The 17,668-nt window shown below is 54.1% G+C and overlaps 2 protein-coding genes across 5 annotated transcripts in view; both read left to right on the top strand.

Annotated features, from left to right (window-relative positions):
* Nucleotides 1-9,001, top strand: part of MYO1C (myosin IC) — a 23,042-nt gene extending 14,041 nt beyond the window's left edge. For all 3 annotated transcript variants that reach the window (XM_012653029.1, XM_012653031.1, XM_012653030.1), the window contains exons 15-32: nt 482-576; nt 657-703; nt 825-905; nt 3,098-3,203; nt 3,301-3,418; nt 4,193-4,306; nt 4,379-4,455; nt 4,792-4,860; nt 4,957-5,041; nt 5,142-5,301; nt 5,561-5,644; nt 6,323-6,416; nt 6,502-6,557; nt 6,686-6,821; nt 6,907-6,977; nt 7,064-7,161; nt 7,265-7,364; nt 7,763-9,001. In XM_012653029.1, coding sequence (XP_012508483.1) covers nt 482-576; nt 657-703; nt 825-905; nt 3,098-3,203; nt 3,301-3,418; nt 4,193-4,306; nt 4,379-4,455; nt 4,792-4,860; nt 4,957-5,041; nt 5,142-5,301; nt 5,561-5,644; nt 6,323-6,416; nt 6,502-6,557; nt 6,686-6,821; nt 6,907-6,977; nt 7,064-7,161; nt 7,265-7,364; nt 7,763-7,789 — 1,618 coding nt within the window. In that variant the 3' untranslated portion in view covers nt 7,790-9,001. The remainder of the gene's footprint in view (nt 1-481; nt 577-656; nt 704-824; nt 906-3,097; nt 3,204-3,300; nt 3,419-4,192; nt 4,307-4,378; nt 4,456-4,791; nt 4,861-4,956; nt 5,042-5,141; nt 5,302-5,560; nt 5,645-6,322; nt 6,417-6,501; nt 6,558-6,685; nt 6,822-6,906; nt 6,978-7,063; nt 7,162-7,264; nt 7,365-7,762) is intronic.
* A 5,944-nt stretch (nt 9,002-14,945) lies between these two features.
* CRK (v-crk avian sarcoma virus CT10 oncogene homolog) overlaps nt 14,946-17,668 on the top strand; it is a 28,894-nt gene continuing 26,171 nt past the window's right edge. For both annotated transcript variants that reach the window (XM_012653028.1, XM_012653027.1), the window contains exon 1: nt 14,946-15,326. In XM_012653028.1, coding sequence (XP_012508482.1) covers nt 15,086-15,326 — 241 coding nt within the window. In that variant the 5' untranslated portion in view covers nt 14,946-15,085. The remainder of the gene's footprint in view (nt 15,327-17,668) is intronic.

Below are 17,668 nucleotides of genomic sequence, written 5' to 3'. Positions count from 1 at the left end.
AGGCTGGTTTCGAACTCCTGAGCTCAAACAATCCGCCCGCCTCGGCCTCCCAGAGAGCTAGGATTACAGGCGTGAGCCACCGCGCCCGGCCTGGAATAGTTCTTAAAAGTAGTAAATGAGCTAAAGGGTTTAACATGCTTAAGACTTAAGTATTCTCCTAGGGTAGATTCCGTTCTGAAAATGGAGTGGGCAACTCACCACTTTCTGAGCAGTCCTGCAGCAGCCAGAGGCAATGAAAGTAGCCCTCTGCCCTTCGAACCTGGGCAGTCCAGAGGCGTAGGTCCCAGTGCTGGCACTCTGTCTTCTGGGCCGGGGGCTGCTGACCCCACCTTGCCTGCCTCATGGCAGGTGGGTTGCAGGATGGCCCTGGGCACACCTGCTCCCTACGAGATGGCTGGTTCCTGCTCAGGAGGTCGCTGCAGTAGGTAGAGGGCACAGCTCAGCTCAGCTATCTGTAGCTTCCTCTCCCCATCACCCCCAGGCACAAGCTGGCTGACCAGCCGACCAGGAAATCTCTGGGCCGAGGGGAGTTCCGCCTCCTGCACTATGCCGGCGAGGTGACCTACAGCGTGACAGGTGAGGATCCTGGGACAGGGTCCCTACGGGGCCAAGGAGGGGAAGCTCTCCCTCACCTCACATCTGCTCTCTCCTCCCAGGGTTTCTGGATAAAAACAATGACCTTCTCTTCCGGAACCTGAAGGAAGTGAGGAGGACATGGGGGTCGGGGGGCTCAGGATGGGGGCTGGGGGAGTGCACAGCTCTGCACAGGAACCTGCCCCGCCTGCCCCCAGGCTCCCACCCTGACCCCTCCTCTGCCCGCACAGACCATGTGCAGCTCCCAGAATCCCATCATGAGCCAGTGCTTCGACCGGAGCGAGCTCAGTGACAAGAAGCGGCCGGAGACGGTACAGAGGACGTGGGACCCAGGGGGGCACGTGTGTGCCTAAGCATGAATGAGTGCCCGCATGATCCCGGGAGCTGGCAGTGTGTGTTTGAGCGTGTGTGTTTGTTCGTGCCTGTGTTCACATCTGCGTGTGTGTGCAGGGGGCTTTGTGGGCCCGTGCGCGTGTGCCTGTGTCTATAAGGGCATCCATGTGTATACACCTGTCTGCGTGGGCGTCATACATTTACACCTGTCTCCGTGGGTGCTTTCACGTGTTCACCGACTCAGCAGACATTTGTAGCAGACATTGCTAAGCACTGAGGATACAAAAATGAATAGGTGCACTCACAGAAATGTGTGCAGAGTGCTTTGGAAACTTAGAAGAGGGAGCAACAAACTGCCTGAGGGAGTGGAAGGAGTGAGGGGGTCAGGGAAGGCTCCCCGGAGGAGGAAACATAAGGGATAACCAGGGAATGAGTAAGTGCTTGTCAGATGGACCTGTGGGTAGCAGGAGAGCCCAACACAGACACACAGCCCAAAAAACACCAGGAGGTCTGCAGGAGAGCAATACCGTTGAGCAGAGGGGCTGGGAAAGGCAGGTGTGGCCAGTGGTGCCAGATGCAGGGAGAGCTCCGGTGAGGTATGGCTGTTGGGCTTGGCAAGAGGAGGGTCAGGGCTGCCCCAGGAAGAGCAAGGTCAGCATGGAGGTGGGAGCCAGACTGCTGAAGGCTGACCCATGCTCACCAGGGAGGGCATGAAGGCGTGTTGCCCAGGGTCTGGCTCCCTGGGACCTGCCCTCCTCACCCTCTCCCTGAGCACCCTCATTCTCCTGGCCTCAGTGTCTCCCTGCTGAGGACGCTTGCACACCCACTCTGCTCAGGCCTTGACAGCAAGCCACAGATTCGAGTATCTAGCGATCTCCCCCCAGGGGCTCCCAGGCACCCCAGATTCCTGGTCTGTAACCAGTGGGCCCTTGGCTGGGCATCACTGGGCATGACTGGGCGTTGCTTGACATCACTGGGCATCTCTAGGCATCGCTGGGCATTGCTTGGCATCACTGGGCAGGCTCCCAGGCTTTCTCCTTCTCTGTCACTAACTCAGGACAGGGATCACCTTCCACTAGTCCCCCAGGCCAGAAACATGGGCATCATCCGTGGTCATGATTCTTCACTCTACCCTGTCTCCCTCATCCAAGCATTGGATCTTGGCTGTGGCTATTGCCTGAGTACTTCTCAGCTCCTTCCCTACAAGCCCTGCTCCAGCTTGGGCCTTGTTATCTCTCCTCTGAGCTAGCCGGCCTCCTCCCTGGCATCCCGGATTCCCACCTGCCCCTGCTGGCCCATCCTCCACACATCTGCTGTGGAGATATTCCAAAGTGCATGTCTGTTTCTGTCACTCTCTTATTACAGATTCTTCATTGGCTCCCTATTTCCCTCAGGCTAAAATCCAGTCTCCCCAGAGTGACCCTCACATGATACTGCCTTTGCCTATCTCTCTAATGCCTTTTTTATTCCCTGCCTTGATTCTTACACTGCTTGGAGCTCCCTGTGTGCATCAAGCCTTTGCTTAGCCTGTCTTACCTAGAATGCCTTTCTCTCCTCTCTTCCTTCTGGCCATTTCCTGCTTATCCTTTGAATCTCACCAAAGGTCATTTCCAGAAGGCCTTTCCTAATGCTCCCTACCCCACAGACTGGATTACTTGTCCCTTCTTGGTGCTCCCAGAACCCCCGGCCGTACACCCCTATTGTTAATGGGACCACAGGGATTGCAAACCTTTGCCAAGGAGGCAAAATCTTTGCCCACAGGCCTGAGATCCTTGAAGGCCCTGCAAAGCAACGTACAGAGATAATGGTTGAATGCGTAGCATGCGTAGCGTAGGACACACTGGTTAGGAATGTATCCCTGAAGTTCCAGAAAGGAAAAGAGTGTTTGCTAAAGGGAGATGTAGGATTGAGGTTGCTGAGAGACCTGAGCAGGACTTTTAGGCTGGCATGAGGTTCCTAAGCTGAGGTCTCTAGCCCAGCCCAGGATATAGGGTGGAGTCTGGCCCCTCCTCTGTTGTGAGGGTGGGGTGTGGGAGGAAGTAAGGGCCCCCAGAGGCCAGGGCCTGCTGACAGGTCAACAGCTGGGGGTGGGGGTGGGGGAGCGACGATGCAGGGGTCAGTGGCTTCGGCCCATCTCTGGCCAACCTAACATTCCCCCTTGGCTTGCCAGGTGGCCACCCAGTTCAAGATGAGCCTCCTGCAGCTGGTGGAGATCCTGAAGTCTAAGGAGCCCGCCTACATCCGCTGCATCAAGCCTAATGACTCCAAACAGCCCGGTAGCCCCTCCCGCCCCATGGGGCTTGGGGGCTGGGCCTCCCCTGCAGGGCCAGCTGTCAGCCAAGCCTGCTGATCACCCCGTTACCCCTCCCCCAGGCCGCTTTGATGAGGTGCTGATCCGCCACCAGGTGAAGTACCTGGGGCTGATGGAGAACCTGCGCGTGCGCAGAGCCGGCTTTGCCTATCGCCGCAAATACGAAGCTTTCCTGCAGAGGTGGGGCGCCTGGCACCCCGCCAGAGGAGAGGGAAGTTGGAGGGTAGGAGCCTCCTAAGTCCCACGAGAGAGGACAAGGATTCTCCGCTCCATTTTAATTTTTTAAATTTTTTTATTTTTAATTTTTATTTTTTTGAGACGGGGTCTCAGTTGTGTTGCTGGTCCAGAAACTCCTGGGGAGCAATCCTCCCCTCACAGCCTCCCAAGTAGCTGAGATTGCAGTCAGGTGCCACCAAATCCGGCTCTCAGTCCCATTTTATTTTATCCTATTTTATTTATTTTTTTATTCATCTTGAGACAGTCTCACTCTGTTGCCCGGGCTAGACCACAGTGGCATCAGCCTAGCTCACAGCAACCTCAAACTCCTGGGCTCAAGCAATCCTTCTGCCTCAGCCTCCCGAGTAGCTGGGACTACAGGCGTGCACCACCATACCTGGCTAATTTTTTCTATTGTTAGTTGCCCAGCTAATTTTTCTATTTTTAGTAGAGACGGGGTCTTACTCTTGCTCAGGCTGGTCTCGAACTCCTGAGCTCAAGCAATCCTCCCGCCTTGGCCTCCCAGAGTGCTAGGATTATAGGCGTGCGCCACTTTGCCTGGCCACTCATCATCTTTAAAATGGGGTCAGTGACAGAGCAACCTCCTGGGCTTTCCGTGAACCCTGAGCAAGTCAGTGGGAGCACCCAGCAGGTGCCCAGGCAAAGCTGATTTGGGCCCCCAGTGAAGGGTGCTGGCTGAGGTGGGGGCTGGGTACATTCCTGCTTCTCCTATCCCAGGTACAAGTCGCTGTGCCCAGACACATGGCCCACATGGGCAGGTCGGCCCCAGGATGGGGTGGCTGTGCTGATCAGACACCTGGGCTACAAGCCAGAGGAGTACAAGATGGGCAGGTGAGTGGTGCCCATGCCTGGTATCTGGGGAGGTGGGGGTGGCAACCCAGGGCTGATCACTGCTGCCCTCAGGACCAAGATCTTCATCCGCTTCCCCAAGACCCTGTTTGCCACGGAGGATGCCCTGGAGGTCCGGCGGCAGAGCTTGGGTGAGAGAGAGACCCACCCTTCCTGTCCCATTGGGGGTCCACTCTGGGAAGCAGGAAGAAGTTGCTGCTTTGGGGCTCCTTCTCCAGGAAGTCCACTGGCCCATGTTCCGCTCCCCTCCTCCTTGCCAGCTCTAGCCTGAGCCCGACCCCGCCATCCTGCCTGCCTGCTGGAGGCAAACTCTGGGCATATGCCCACATTCATCTGCTGTCTTTCATTCACTCTCCTTTAACTCATTCACCCTCTCAACTATTCACGTCACTCACTGAGCTCGGGCAGTGCCAGGCTCCCAGCTGGCTCCCTGAGCTCTGGCCAGTGACTTTCTTTCCCAACCACAGCCACGAAGATCCAGGCCGCCTGGAGGGGCTTTCATTGGCGGCAGAAATTCCTCGGGGTGAAGCGATCAGGTTTGGGGGTGCCCACGGGTCTTCGGGGGGGGGGATCTGGGACTAGGGTGGGCCATGTGACAAGGAGCTAGAAGCAGTCATCTGTGGTCTCCACAGCTATCTGCATCCAGTCGTGGTGGCGGGGAACGCTGGGCCGCAGGAGGGCAGCCAAGAGGAAGTGGGCGGCACAGACCATCCGGCGGTGAGCGCTTGGGCTCCGTGAGGGGGCTGCAGAGCAGGGAGGTGGGGGAGTTCATTGCCAAGGTTCTCACCCCCAACCCTGTTCTGCCTCCCACCCCCAGGCTCATCCGTGGCTTCATCCTGCGCCATGCCCCCCATTGCCCTGAGAACGCCTTCTTCCTGGACCACGTGCGCACCTCTTTTTTGCTTAACCTGCGGCAGCAGCTGCCCCAGAATATCCTGGACACATCCTGGCCCACGCCCCCACCTGCCCTGCGTGAGGTCTGTGGGCCCTCCCTGCTGAGACAGGGGCCAGCAAAGCACTCGGCAAAGGGGTCTGATTGTCATGTGGCTGGAAGAGCAGTGCAGGGGTGTGTCGTGGGTGCTGGAGCTGAAGAATGAGTTCTCTTGAGAGAAACAACTCAGGAATGGAAGTGTTGTCCAGGTGTTAACCAGAGGCCTAGGGGTGGGCGTGTATTTGATGTCTTCAAAGGGCAGGGGCCAGGCTGCCTAGGTGCTCTGACCTCACTCCTCCCCTCAGGCCTCAGAGCTTCTGCGGGAGCTGTGCGTGAGGAACATGGTGTGGAAGTACTGCCGCAGCATCAGCCCCGAGTGGAAGCAGCAGGTACGGAGAGCAGGAGGCCGGTGGGATCTAGCCAGTGGGGTCGGGGGAGCACAGGCGTGGCACGAAGGGTGCTGCCCGGGGAGTATCTTAACCCCTTTACCGTGCGACTTCAATTGGATGCCAGCGTCTCTTGGGCCTCACGTAGGAAGTGGAAGCTGGAGTAGATTTGGGGTGGCAAATAGGGTTCATCTTGTGATTGATTAGTAGAGACTGCCCCGAACCCCGTGTTGAAAAGACTACATCTTCACCCTGATTGGAACGTCCGCCACGGTTACAGAAACTGACACTGGTGGTTGATGTGCCTTGTATTTGCCAACTCAGTGTTGGATGGTGCTGAAGGACCCCCCAGCTCAGATAATCTGTGGCTTTGAGCATTGGCAGTCAGCCACCTGCAAGATCCCAAGTTGGAGCTGAATCTTAGGGGCATCAGGGCCTGATAGGGTGGGTGTCGTTCCCAAAGTCAGGCCAGCAACGTGACATGCTGTCGTGACCCCGCTGGGGAGCTCTCTGCCTTGGCTGAGGAGGCAGGGAGTGAAGAAGAGGAGGGGCTGAGGGAGTGTTGGTGGCAGGGCTCAGCCTCCTGGCGCTGGGACCAGAGAGTGGGTGAGGGTGGCTGTCTCAGCTCCTGTGATGGTGCCCGCCCCTCACAACATTCTCCCCACTCCCCTGTCTCCTCAGCTGCAGCAAAAGGCGGTGGCCAGTGAGATCTTCAAGGGCAAGAAGGATAATTACCCCCAGAGTGTCCCCAGGCTCTTCATCAGCACGCGGCTCGGTGAGGCCCTGACTTCCTGGCGCTCCAGCCTTCCCTGTGGTGCTGCTCGCTCCTCTGACTTCCCTCTGCCCCGTCTGGGTTGCAGGTGCGGACGAGATCAACCCCAGAGTGCTGCAGGCCCTGGGCTCTGAGCCCATCCAGGTGAGACCCCACCTGCAGCCCTCACTCCAGCAGAGTTCTGCTGCCCCTGGGCTGGAAGGGGGTGAGGGCACAGGCAGAGGATGAGGAGGTTACCCCTGGAGCCCCTTCAGCCTGCGCTCCGTCCCCAGTACGCCGTGCCTGTAGTGAAATACGACCGCAAGGGCTACAAGCCTCGCTCCCGGCAGCTGCTGCTCACGCCCAACGCCGTGGTCATTGTGGAGGACGCCAAAGTCAAGCAGAGGATTGACTACGCCAACCTGACTGGTCAGCCGGAATCCGGGGCTACATGGGGAGCATGGTGGGCCCCTGCTCTGACCCTTGATCTCTGACCTCTGCCCTTGCCCCTCAGGAATCTCTGTCAGCAGCCTGAGTGACAGCCTGTTTGTGCTCCATGTGCAGCGTGAGGACAATAAGCAGAAGGTGCCCTTTGGGGACTGGGAGGTGGGCAGGAGTCCTCTAGCTCTGGGCAGGGCCTGACCCCTTCTCCTCCTGTCTGGGCCCTCCAGGGGGATGTGGTGCTACAGAGTGACCACGTGATTGAGACACTGACCAAGACAGCCCTCAGCGCCGACTGTGTGAACAACATCAACATCAACCAGGGCAGGTGAGGCAGGTGGGGGGCCAGTGGGCCATGTGGGGACAGGGCAGGGATCCACCTTGGGGGTGGGTCTCCGTGAGGAAGTCCTCACGCACTCCTTTCCCTGCAGCATCACGTTTGCAGGGGGCCCTGGCAGGGATGGCATCATCGACTTCACACCTGGCTCTGAGCTGCTCATCACCAAGGCCAAGAACGGGCACCTGGCTGTGGTGAGTGGGGCCAGGCTGGAGCCTCCCACGGCCAAGCCTTCCTTGGCAGTGCTTGGCAGAGCCTGGGCACCCCATCCCTGGGTCTTAATCCAGAGGGCACCATACCACCCTCTTCTTCCCACTGCCCACCTGTGACGGCCAGAGAGAGGGGCCATTTGAGCCCCACGGTGCAGAGGGTCATAAAGATGGCAGCAAGGGGACGATCCAGGGTGACTGGGGCTGTGCCAGGTGGGTGGAGAGGCCCACTCTGGCAGGGTAGCAAGCATGCCTATGGGAGCAGGATCAGTCTCCAAGATGGGGGCCACTACGCCCCAGCCTGCTACTGCCTGTATCCAACCCAGAGTGCACCTCTGTTTGCTTCCCCCTCACCACGTGGGCTTCTCCCTCTGCCCTCACAGGTGGCCCCACGGCTGAATTCTCGGTGATGAAGGTGCCACTGGACCCCGTCCCAACTCCTAATGCTTTGCTTATCTCCTCCCCGCCTTCCCAATTACCAAAGACTCAAGCTTCCAGACAGGGACCCAGGGACACCTCAAAGCCCACCTGCAAACTCCTGCCTCCTGCCTACCCCTCTCTTGAGGAGTAGCAGGGGCCAGAGAGCTACCCCAGGAGTGGGCCAGGCCGGGCCACAGCAATAGGAAAGCTGGGGCCAGAGCAAGCCATGCCGGCCCCGCTGCCGATGCCAAATATTTGAGAGAAGGGAACTTTTGCCGAGGTTTTCTCTGAGATTTTTTGATGCTTTATAGGAAACTGTTTTTTAAAAAAGCCATTTTCCCACCCTAAGACACACTGGATGTGTTTTCCCTGACTCCAACAGGGCAAGGAATGTAGACAAGAGGTTGGGTGGGCCGGGCTCTGGTGCACTCTTCCCTGGCCAGGCCACCCTCTCCTCGTTCCCTTAGCACCTTGTTTTTCTGTCTGTCTGCTGCCTGCCCACCCACTTGTACCTTTTGCAGCCCACTCTGGCCTCCACTTGGGGGCTGAGACCACCCTTGCCTGCCCCCTTCTTCCTGCCTTAAGAATGCCCTTTTCGTATCACCATCCCAGTCTGAGGGCATGCTAGAGTGGGGAAGAGGGTCTTAGGCCATAGAACTTGGAAGACTCTGAGAGATCACCCAGTACAGCCTCCTGATGTTACAGAGCAGAAGACAGACGCCCAAAGAGGGGACTTGTCCAGGGTCATACAGAAGGCTGCAGCAAAACCAGGACTGCAGCCCTGTCCTCAGCATGCCTCACTGCCACTCCCAGGGACAGGGAGCCCCATAAAAAGACAGGTCATATCTTACGTGTGCATCTGGCTCCCCGACCAGCAGTCACCCTCGGGGGCCACCAGGAGGGAGGAGCACTCCTACCTGAGTCCATGCCTTAGGACGACAAACACCGTGCCCACACACTTTGGCCCCATTCAAGGATGTGGGCCTTTACTGGCCTCTGACCCCTCCCTGGCCTGGGAGCCTGGGGAAGGGGCTGGCCTGGGGAGGCGCTGCAAGAGCACCACCTCTTTCTGCTGCTTCCCCCCCTACCCCTAGAGGGCCTGGGGGCTGCCCACCTGCCTCTGTGCCCTCCAGGGGTCTCAGCCACTGCTGACACTTCTGCAATCCAGAGAAACACTAAATAAAGCAATATGTGTTTGCCAACATGGTCTCCTTGTGGATATTAGGAATGGAAGAAGGCCCCTACAAGACAACCAAGGGTTTTGTATTGCATCTGTGCCTCGTCCCCAGAAGGAAGGAGGCAGAGCTCCTACCCAGGGGGACAGGGCAGGAGTGACCAGTAGCTGCATGACAAACTCACTGTCACTGATGGTCTGTGTCGGCTGGGGAAAAAGAAGCATCACATGGACCTAGGCCACATGGTCCTCAGCTGGGCAAGCTGAGCTGGTGGACAGAAACGCAGCCCAGTGCAAGCAGTTCAGGCACCAGGGCACACTGATGAGAGACTGGCTCAGGCTGGAGGGGTAGTAAGCATTTCATAGAGAAGATGAAGGTGAGTCTCAAAGGATTATCCCCTAGCTCAAATTCTGTTGCAAGTGACAAACTCAGTCCAAACTGGCTCAGGGCATTTATTAGCACTGGCAACTTAATAGTCCCAGGGTAGGGCTGCTTCCAGGTGTTCAGACAACATTGTCAGGAAAGTGTCTGGAACCATCCCTTGGCTCAGCCTTCCTCTATGGTGGCTGCTTTCTTAAGCACGTTCTTACCTTGTGGTGAGGCTGCATCAACAGCCACCAGCCACTTCGGGCTTTCATTCTACAAGTTTAGCATTGGATGCAGAGAGAGAGTCGAGATTCTCTGGACCAATTTGAATGAGGTGCTCTGCCCTGACCCAACCATTGTAGTTGGGGAAAGGGGTGTGCCCTGATTGGCCAGGCCTAGGCCACATGCCCACCCCTGCAGACAGAAGCTATCTGAACCACACCGGAAACTGCAAGGACCAAAAGTGAGAGTGGACGACTCCCCCAAAGCAAACCAGAGTGTTGCCTCCAGAAGCAGGAGAATGACTGCTGCAACCACAGAGCTCCTCGGCAGATGGCTATGAGCGTTCCCAAGAGGGAGGTGCACTGTGGAAGGAAGGAATGGTGCATGTGGGGCTTGGAGGCAAGGAAAGGTTTAGTTTGGGGTCAGGCTACCTGCCCGAGGAGTCTAGATCTGTCACCCAGGGCAGAAGTTCTCAAAGAATGAGACACCATGCAATGTATGACTATCTGGGGCTTGACACTATCCTATGAGAACACCTAGATTTTGATACCTCCCCCCAAGGTTAGTTTACAGAAGGATGAAAGCACCACAATAATTTGTCCACGCTATCAGTCCTAACAGTGGCTCCAAGAACTTGATAGATAAGATAAGCATTGAGTTAGGTGCAATTACCAGCTTTATAACTGTAACAACACTCTTCTCTCTAGCACATTGGAACACGTGTGAGAGTGATGTCACAGACATAACCCAGATGTCAGCTGAGCACACTCTGTCCTTCTGAGAGGTAACCAAGAATGGTTTGCGCCCTGAGCTCACATCCTGATGGAAGTCCAATGCCCTCCAAGACATATCTGCCAGTTGTAGGAAGTTAAATTTTGGCTCTGGACAAGAGCTGCCACCAGACTCTGCATTCCTTTATTCCTTCGTGCAACCAGTATTTACCGAATTGAATGCCTACCATGTGCTCAGACCTCTGCTAGGCATTTGGGATATCGCAGGAACAACATTTATGGAGCTTACATTCCAGGGGGGAAGAGACAACACATAAATAAACAAAATATGTAATATATTAGCAGGAGATAAATGCTAGGAAACTAAATAAAGCAGAGAAGAGGAGAGGGAATGTTGGTGTGTGGTTTGCAGTTTCAAATGGGCTGGTCAGGGAAGGCCTCACTGAGGAGGCAACATTGGGACAGAGACCTGAAGGAGGAGGGAAGGTGACCACGGAACCTCTGGAACAGGAGTGGTCCAGGCAGGGGGCACAGGAAGCCCGAAGCCCTTGAGGAATATGGGGGCTTATTAGAGGACAAGTAGGAAGGTCAGTGGGGCTGGAGGTGAGTGAGCAGGTGGAGAAGAGAAGATGGTGCACTTGCCTCTTACCTCCTTCAGATGTTCTCGAATTTTCTCCACTCCATGAAGACAGAGACAAGGAAATTGGCACTTTCTCCCTGATTCCGTCCCCCAAAAGGCATTTGTGTGAGCAGCTTTCCTAAAAGATGAGGGCAATGAGGAAACGAGGGGGGTTTACACTGCAGCAAAGCAAATAACCCATTCTCAGTCCTACAGCCATGTCACCACTGGGAACATCTTTCTAGAAAAGTCCGGACTCTTGCCTGCTTTCCGAGCCCTCTCTCCATCCTGAGACCCTCCTTGGAGTCCCCTCACATTCCTCCAGCCCAGTTTTCCCCTGACATCTGCTTCCACACCCTACCTTTGCACATTTTAAGACTGGTCCTTGTCTCTGCAAAATGAAGGGCTACCCCTTGCGGGCTGGGGCATCCCTTTTTCATAGTCTAGAAACTCCATCAGAGACTTGGACATTTCCCTGTCTCCATATGAGGATGAGAACAGGGCAGAAGTGTATCTTCCCACTAAGACAAACTGTGCCTGCACACACTCACCACCTTTTCTTTCTCTTTTTCTCTCACACACACTTTGGAAGGTGACACTGTCAGTTTTCTCTTTAAATAGCAATTTTTGTCATCTTGATACAAATAATTTTCTTTCTGCTTACTTTTTTGTTTAAAGGAAAAGTGGGACTAAGTAGCCCCATTCCAGAACATTCCATTTACATAGTACCCTGAAGATAGGCAATACGTAGCTGTATGATGCCGCTCTGGTTCCGTTGGGGGACACAGAACAGGCAGCCAAGCGGGTTATTGACCTCCGGCGTCTCCTCCATTGCTAATATAAAGAACGTCTTTCTTTGGTCAGGAGAGTGGGGCGTAGGGAGTGGTATTTTCCTCTTGGACAGGGCAGCCTTCCATTCTTTTCCGCTTTCAGATCCGCTTCTCCTTCAGATGCCTCCCTTCTCTGTGCCCTGCTTCCCACCCCATCCCAAACACTCCAGGAGCTTCCCTGAGGCTGGAGGTCGGTCACTTTGAAGGGCAGGTCTCAGGCTTAACGGGGGGCAAAAGGAGCGTTGCAGCTGCAAAGCCTGCGAGGGAAGCGCCGGGAGGAGGCGCAGAAAAGAAAGGGGGGAGGGGAAGGTGGCGCTGCCGACTGCTCGGCCCGAGGCGTCTCCTACTGCTGCCTTGGCGGCCTCCGGGTTGGCGGATTCCCGGTGCTCTGAGGAAGGGCACACTAGAGCGGCTGCCTGACAATCTCCTTGCCTGTTTTCCAGCTCAGTCATGATTTCTTCTTCTTTTATTTTTTATTGTAAAGAGACGGGGAAGGGGCGTCGCCATCGCAGCCGTCGCCTCGGAGCGCCGGGGGCGGGGGGCTGGGCGGAGGGAGGAGGGGCGGCCGCGCGCGGGGCTGGGCGGCGTCGCCCCTCTGAAGTATGCTTTGACAAGAAAAAAAAAATTTAAACATTAAAAAAAGAAAAGGGAGAGAGACTCGGTCTCACTACGTTGCCCAGGCTAGTGTTGAATTCCCGGGTTTAAGCGATCCTCCTGTCTGAGCCTCCGAGTAGCTGGATCACAGGCGCGAGCCACCAAGCCTGGCTCCTTAGTCTTCCTGTAAAATATTTTTTCTTGTCATTTCCACGTGCCCTAGGGAGAAGAGTTGGAGGTTCGGCTTTGGAACCTCACAGGCAGCCTCTGGGTGAGGTCCTGTCTCAAAGCTCTGCCATCCTGGGGCATGAAGAGCAAGGCACTCCTCTTTCCCAAAGACCCGGAATTCACACCGCGATGGCTTCTGCTGCGATGGCTTCTGCTGCTGGCTCTTGGTGACGCGCAGTGACTAAGCCAGGGTCATGGTGAGTCACTCACAGCAGGGAAGGTGCCCTTGTCCCAGCCCCACTTCCCAGAGCAGCCCAAGGATGTGTGAGGTGGGTCCAAAAGAGCTGTGCTATTCATTAGCCCATAATCCAGTGCTGGATGATTTTTTAAAATGCAGATTTATGCCATCTCCCCTTCCAATTCCTATCCCAGAAATGTGAAGATATAGCTGAGTGACCATAGCTCTCTCCTTCTTGGATTTGAATCCCAGCTCCTCACTCAGCCACTGAATATCTCCGGACAAGTTATTTAAACTCTCTGAGCTTTAGTGTTCTCATCTGTAAAATGGGCATAGTTGTAATATACTGGCTCATAAGGTTATTGAGAGGATTCAGTGAGATTATACATATAAAGGCAGTCAGCACCATGCCTGGCAGGTAGCAACCCCTAAATAAATAATACCTCTTATTATATTCTTTTTTTTTTTCTATTTCTGAGACAGAGTCTCGCTCAGTCACTCTGGGTAGAGTGCTATGGCGTCAGCTTTGCTCACAGCAACCTCAAACTCCTGGGCTCAAGCAATCCTCCTGCCTCAGCCTCCCAAGTAGCTGGGACTACAGGCTCTGGCCACCATGCCCGGCTAATTTTTTGTTTCTATTTTTAGTTGATCGGCTAATTTTTTCCATTTTTAGTAGAGATGGGGTCTTGCTCTTGCTTAGGCTGGTCTTGAACCACCTGACCTCAAGTGATCCTCCCGCCTCAGCCTCCCAGAATGCTAGAATTACAGGCGTGAGCCACTGTGCCTGGCCTTATTATGCTCTTGTCTGGCTGTCTCTAGCATGTGGAGTATCCCCTAGGCTAGATGCTTGGACTTTGAGTAACTCCAGCATGGGACATAGACCTGTAATTGAAAAATTACAGTACAATGGGAAGAGCTACAATAGGAATAATATGGACACAGCGCTGTTGATGCAGAGAGGTGATGGGGTGGTCAGGAAAGGGAAGACATTTGACTTTGGGATCCCCAAGGGGGACAAAGAGCATTCTAGGAAGAAGAAATATAGGATGAGACTGTGGAGCCAGGTGCAGTGGCTTGTGTTTATAGATCCAGCTACTCTTGGGAGGCTGAGGTAGGAGGATCCCTTGAGTCCAGGAGTTAGAGTCAAGCCTGGAAAAGTTTTTTTTATTATTACTAAAAAAAAAAAAAATGAGACTGTGGCCCAGTTTTCTGCTGTGAGCTAAACTGGGAGTTCTAACACCTGAAAACTATTGAAAGTTTTATACATCATTGCAACAGACTCAGATTTGCATTTTAGAAAACTCACACTGGCAGCTGTTTGCAGTGTAATTAGGGGCAGCCAGACTAGAGCACCAGTGAGCAGACTGTTCACAGGAATAGTCAAGAGATGATCACGAAGGCAGTGAGAGTAGGAGATACACATAGCCACAATTTAGGGTTTAGCAGATGACATGAGAGCCTCAATAGAGAGGAGAGAAGAGAACTCCATACTTCCACCTGGCTTGGCACACTCTGTTCCCTTTGCCTTGAATACCCTTCCCCACATGCCATTCAATATTCAACCTGAGCCCTCTCAGGGTCCTCTACAGACTGGATCAGGGGGCTCTACTGCGTGTCCTTGTCCATTTCCCATCACATTACTCGTCATTCTTTTGTCACTGACTGTTTCCCGGTTCCTCCCACTGGTCTGTGACTGCAGTGCGAGCAGAGCCCAGCCTTGATCATCTTTGCACTCACAAGGCGAGTGAGGTGTCAGTAACTGCTTGCTGAATGAATCAATGAAAACAAGAACTTTAGCCGGCCTGTGGAGAAGGGGGAGGAAGGAGCTGAAAAAGAATGACACCTTAGGGAACCTTGCTGAGAACTCAGGCCCTGGGGCCACATCCATCTTTTCTATTCCAATTCTATCTGGGAGTCCGCTGCCTAGAAGTTCTGGGCCTTCCAAGAACTTGAAGCCTGGTGGAGAGAAGTACCCCATGGCCAGGGGCGCAAACGCAAATCTCTGCGGACTGTGGGCTGAGGCCCTGCCCCTCGGCCCTAGGCTCCGCCTCCCCATCCTCTGCAGTCCCAGTCGGGGCCAGGCGGCGACGCCCATGAGGCCGCATGCGCAGTGCGCGCACAAGGGCAACTTTGCCCTTCTCCCAATGGCAGGCTGTGGTCCCCTTCCCGGCAGCCTCCCTCGGGCAGGGAGTGCGTCATTTCCGGTGGGGAAGGCCCGCGGCCGCCGCCGCCATTTCGGGCACTGCCGTGAGGCTGAGACCGGAGCCGGTCCGCTGGGCGGCGGGCGCCGGGGCTGGAGGGGCGCGCGCGGCGGCGGCCCAGCGTGTAGGCGCAGAGGCGGCCATGGCGGGCAACTTCGATTCGGAGGAGCGGAGTAGCTGGTACTGGGGGCGGTTGAGCCGGCAGGAGGCGGTGGCGCTGTTGCAGGGCCAGCGGCACGGGGTGTTTCTGGTGCGGGACTCGAGCACCAGCCCCGGGGACTATGTGCTCAGCGTCTCCGAGAACTCGCGCGTCTCCCACTACATCATCAACAGCAGCGGCCCGCGCCCGCCGGTGCCCCCGTCGCCCGCCCAGCCTCCGCCCGGTGAGGGACTGACGGGACGGGAGGCCCTGGGCGGGGTGAGGGCCGCGGAACTCCCAGCCTGGCCGGCTGCTCCTCGAGAGCTGATCACCACGAGGGATGTGGGCAGAAGGCTGGAGTGACCATGGCCGGGGGGCAGCCTGCTGCTCGGGCTTGTTCCCACCGATGAGCAGAGTGTGTGGGGGAGGAGGAGCCGCTGACCAAGGCCTCTGGGTGTGCCTTGGGAGGACAGCCCAGGGGAAGGGGAACTGCTTCGGCCCCAGGGTGGGGCTAGCGCCCGGCCCAGGCACAAGGGTAGGGCAGGGCAGGGCAAGGCAACGTGGGGACAAAGAGCTGAGGGAGATGATGGCACTGCGGGGGCATCACTTGGCAGCGGTGCCCAGAATGAATCCGATAATCCTACAAGTGGCTTTTAGGTTGGAAACATTTCCTGCGGTGTTGGAGACCGGGTTTGGCCTTTGATAGGAAGTCACCACATACTGGCCGGGAGGGATGGAGACACCCTCAGGAAACTGGTCAGCTTTTTCCTTTCTTGGGCATTTTTCCAAAATACTTTTACCATCCTCTTCCCCCCTGGAGAACGAAGGTGGTGAACAAAGTGCCTTGGTGATGGAAGAAAGCCTTCTATGATCAGCCCAGAATAAGTTGCCTGGCTGTGTCCAACAGCTCTTAGTGTCCAGAAGACTGCCCTCCACAATTAGGGGTGCTAATTTTCAAAGTATTTAGTAGAGGAAAGATTTATTTATTGATTTATTTTTTCAGAAAACAAACCAGAAATAAACCAATGGAAACAATCAGTCCCTTCCCTGAAAGTCACTAAAACTTCATTTTCCTTGGACTTGTTTGTCAGTCTGTACCTCAGGGCTTCTCCTTGCTCTTTAAGTTGAGGCTGTGGCCTGAATCTTCCTGAATATTGGGAACAGACCAGCTGGGCAGATCCTCCAAGAATGTAAATTATCTGCACTGGGGTTTCTTTGCCAAGGATCGATGATGTGACTGTCTCACCCATGCTCTTGGAGTTGTTTTGGGAATGTTAAGGAAATATACGTACTTAGTCCTTGAGATTTGTGAGGTACAGAGTAATTCTGAAATTCTCTCTATCTGTGTAACAGCATCAAGAGTCCGAAGTGCCTTCTCACCGTTCCCAAGTTGAAGCAGTTACATCCTGGCCAGCTGAGACTAGATCCAGGCCAGTCTAATGAATTAGGAGGCTCCTGAGCCAGCCTTTGCAGACTTGCCCTTTTAGGTTAGCACTAATTTAGATTTACTCACTCTGGCCAGAAATCAAGAGATTGTTGTTAACACATACCAATTTTTAAAAAATGAGTATAGGGTCTTTAAGTTCACAAATTATCCTAGGTTTTTCTCAGTCTGCTCAGTTTAATGGTAGTGTCATATGAGATGTGAATATTGATGCACATATATTTGCCCTGAGCCAGATATGTGCTACTTTGATGCCACCTGCATGGAATCTAATGTTTTGCATTACATTCAGTAGCACAGTGGCAAGCTGTCATTGAAATTCAGTTTTCAGCCTTTTGTGTATGTGTTTTGTTGGTTGCAAAATTTGGAAATGGCAGTAGGCAGGTTTGTTAGCTTGATATTTTTCCACACCTTAGCATTATGATTTTATATCTAAACACTTACCTTGATACTGAGCTCCACCTTTTCAAAACAGGTAAGAGTTCAGATCCTTGGCCCAGGAGAGAAGGTGAAGATTACCAAAGTTTGTGGATGGAGCGTGGAAAGTTCATGGGCATTGTGGTAATTCTGCCAGGTACCCCATTTCCCACATGCCATGTGCCCCATTTTCTGCACAGGACAATCTATTTCAGTTGCTGTCTAAAAAGATTACATAATCTTTGTTATCCCCCTCCCCATCAAGCCCTTTTTGTTTTGAAGCCACCCAGAGGAATTTCTTTAATTTTAGAGAGGTGTGTACAATATTAATAGCTAACATTTATTGACTGGTTTATTCTATGCCAGGTACTTTACTGAGTACTTTGTGTCTTATCTAATTTACTGTCTGTAACAATCTAGTGAGGTAAGTACTATGATCTCATTTATTAAAATATTTCCATTTTATAGAGGAGGAAACTGAGAATCACAGATTCAGTAACTTGCCTAAGGTCACACAGCTAATAAATGACTGAGCCAGAATTTGAACCTTGACATTCTGACACGAGAGCTGACCCTTTTACTGTATATTCTTTTCTGATAATACACATCTGCTATCTAAAGCCAGTGATGAAGAGGCTTTTAAAAACCTTATTTGACACATTGAATATGGAAGATGAGCTTTTTGCTTAGGATTACATAGTGTGGTTTTTTTTTTCCAATTTTAA

This window comes from Propithecus coquereli, unplaced genomic scaffold (genome assembly GCF_000956105.1).
Source record: "Propithecus coquereli isolate 6110/MARCELLA unplaced genomic scaffold, Pcoq_1.0 Scaffold409, whole genome shotgun sequence".
NCBI lineage: Eukaryota > Metazoa > Chordata > Mammalia > Primates > Indriidae > Propithecus > Propithecus coquereli.
This window is presented reverse-complemented; position numbering and strand designations above follow the sequence as displayed.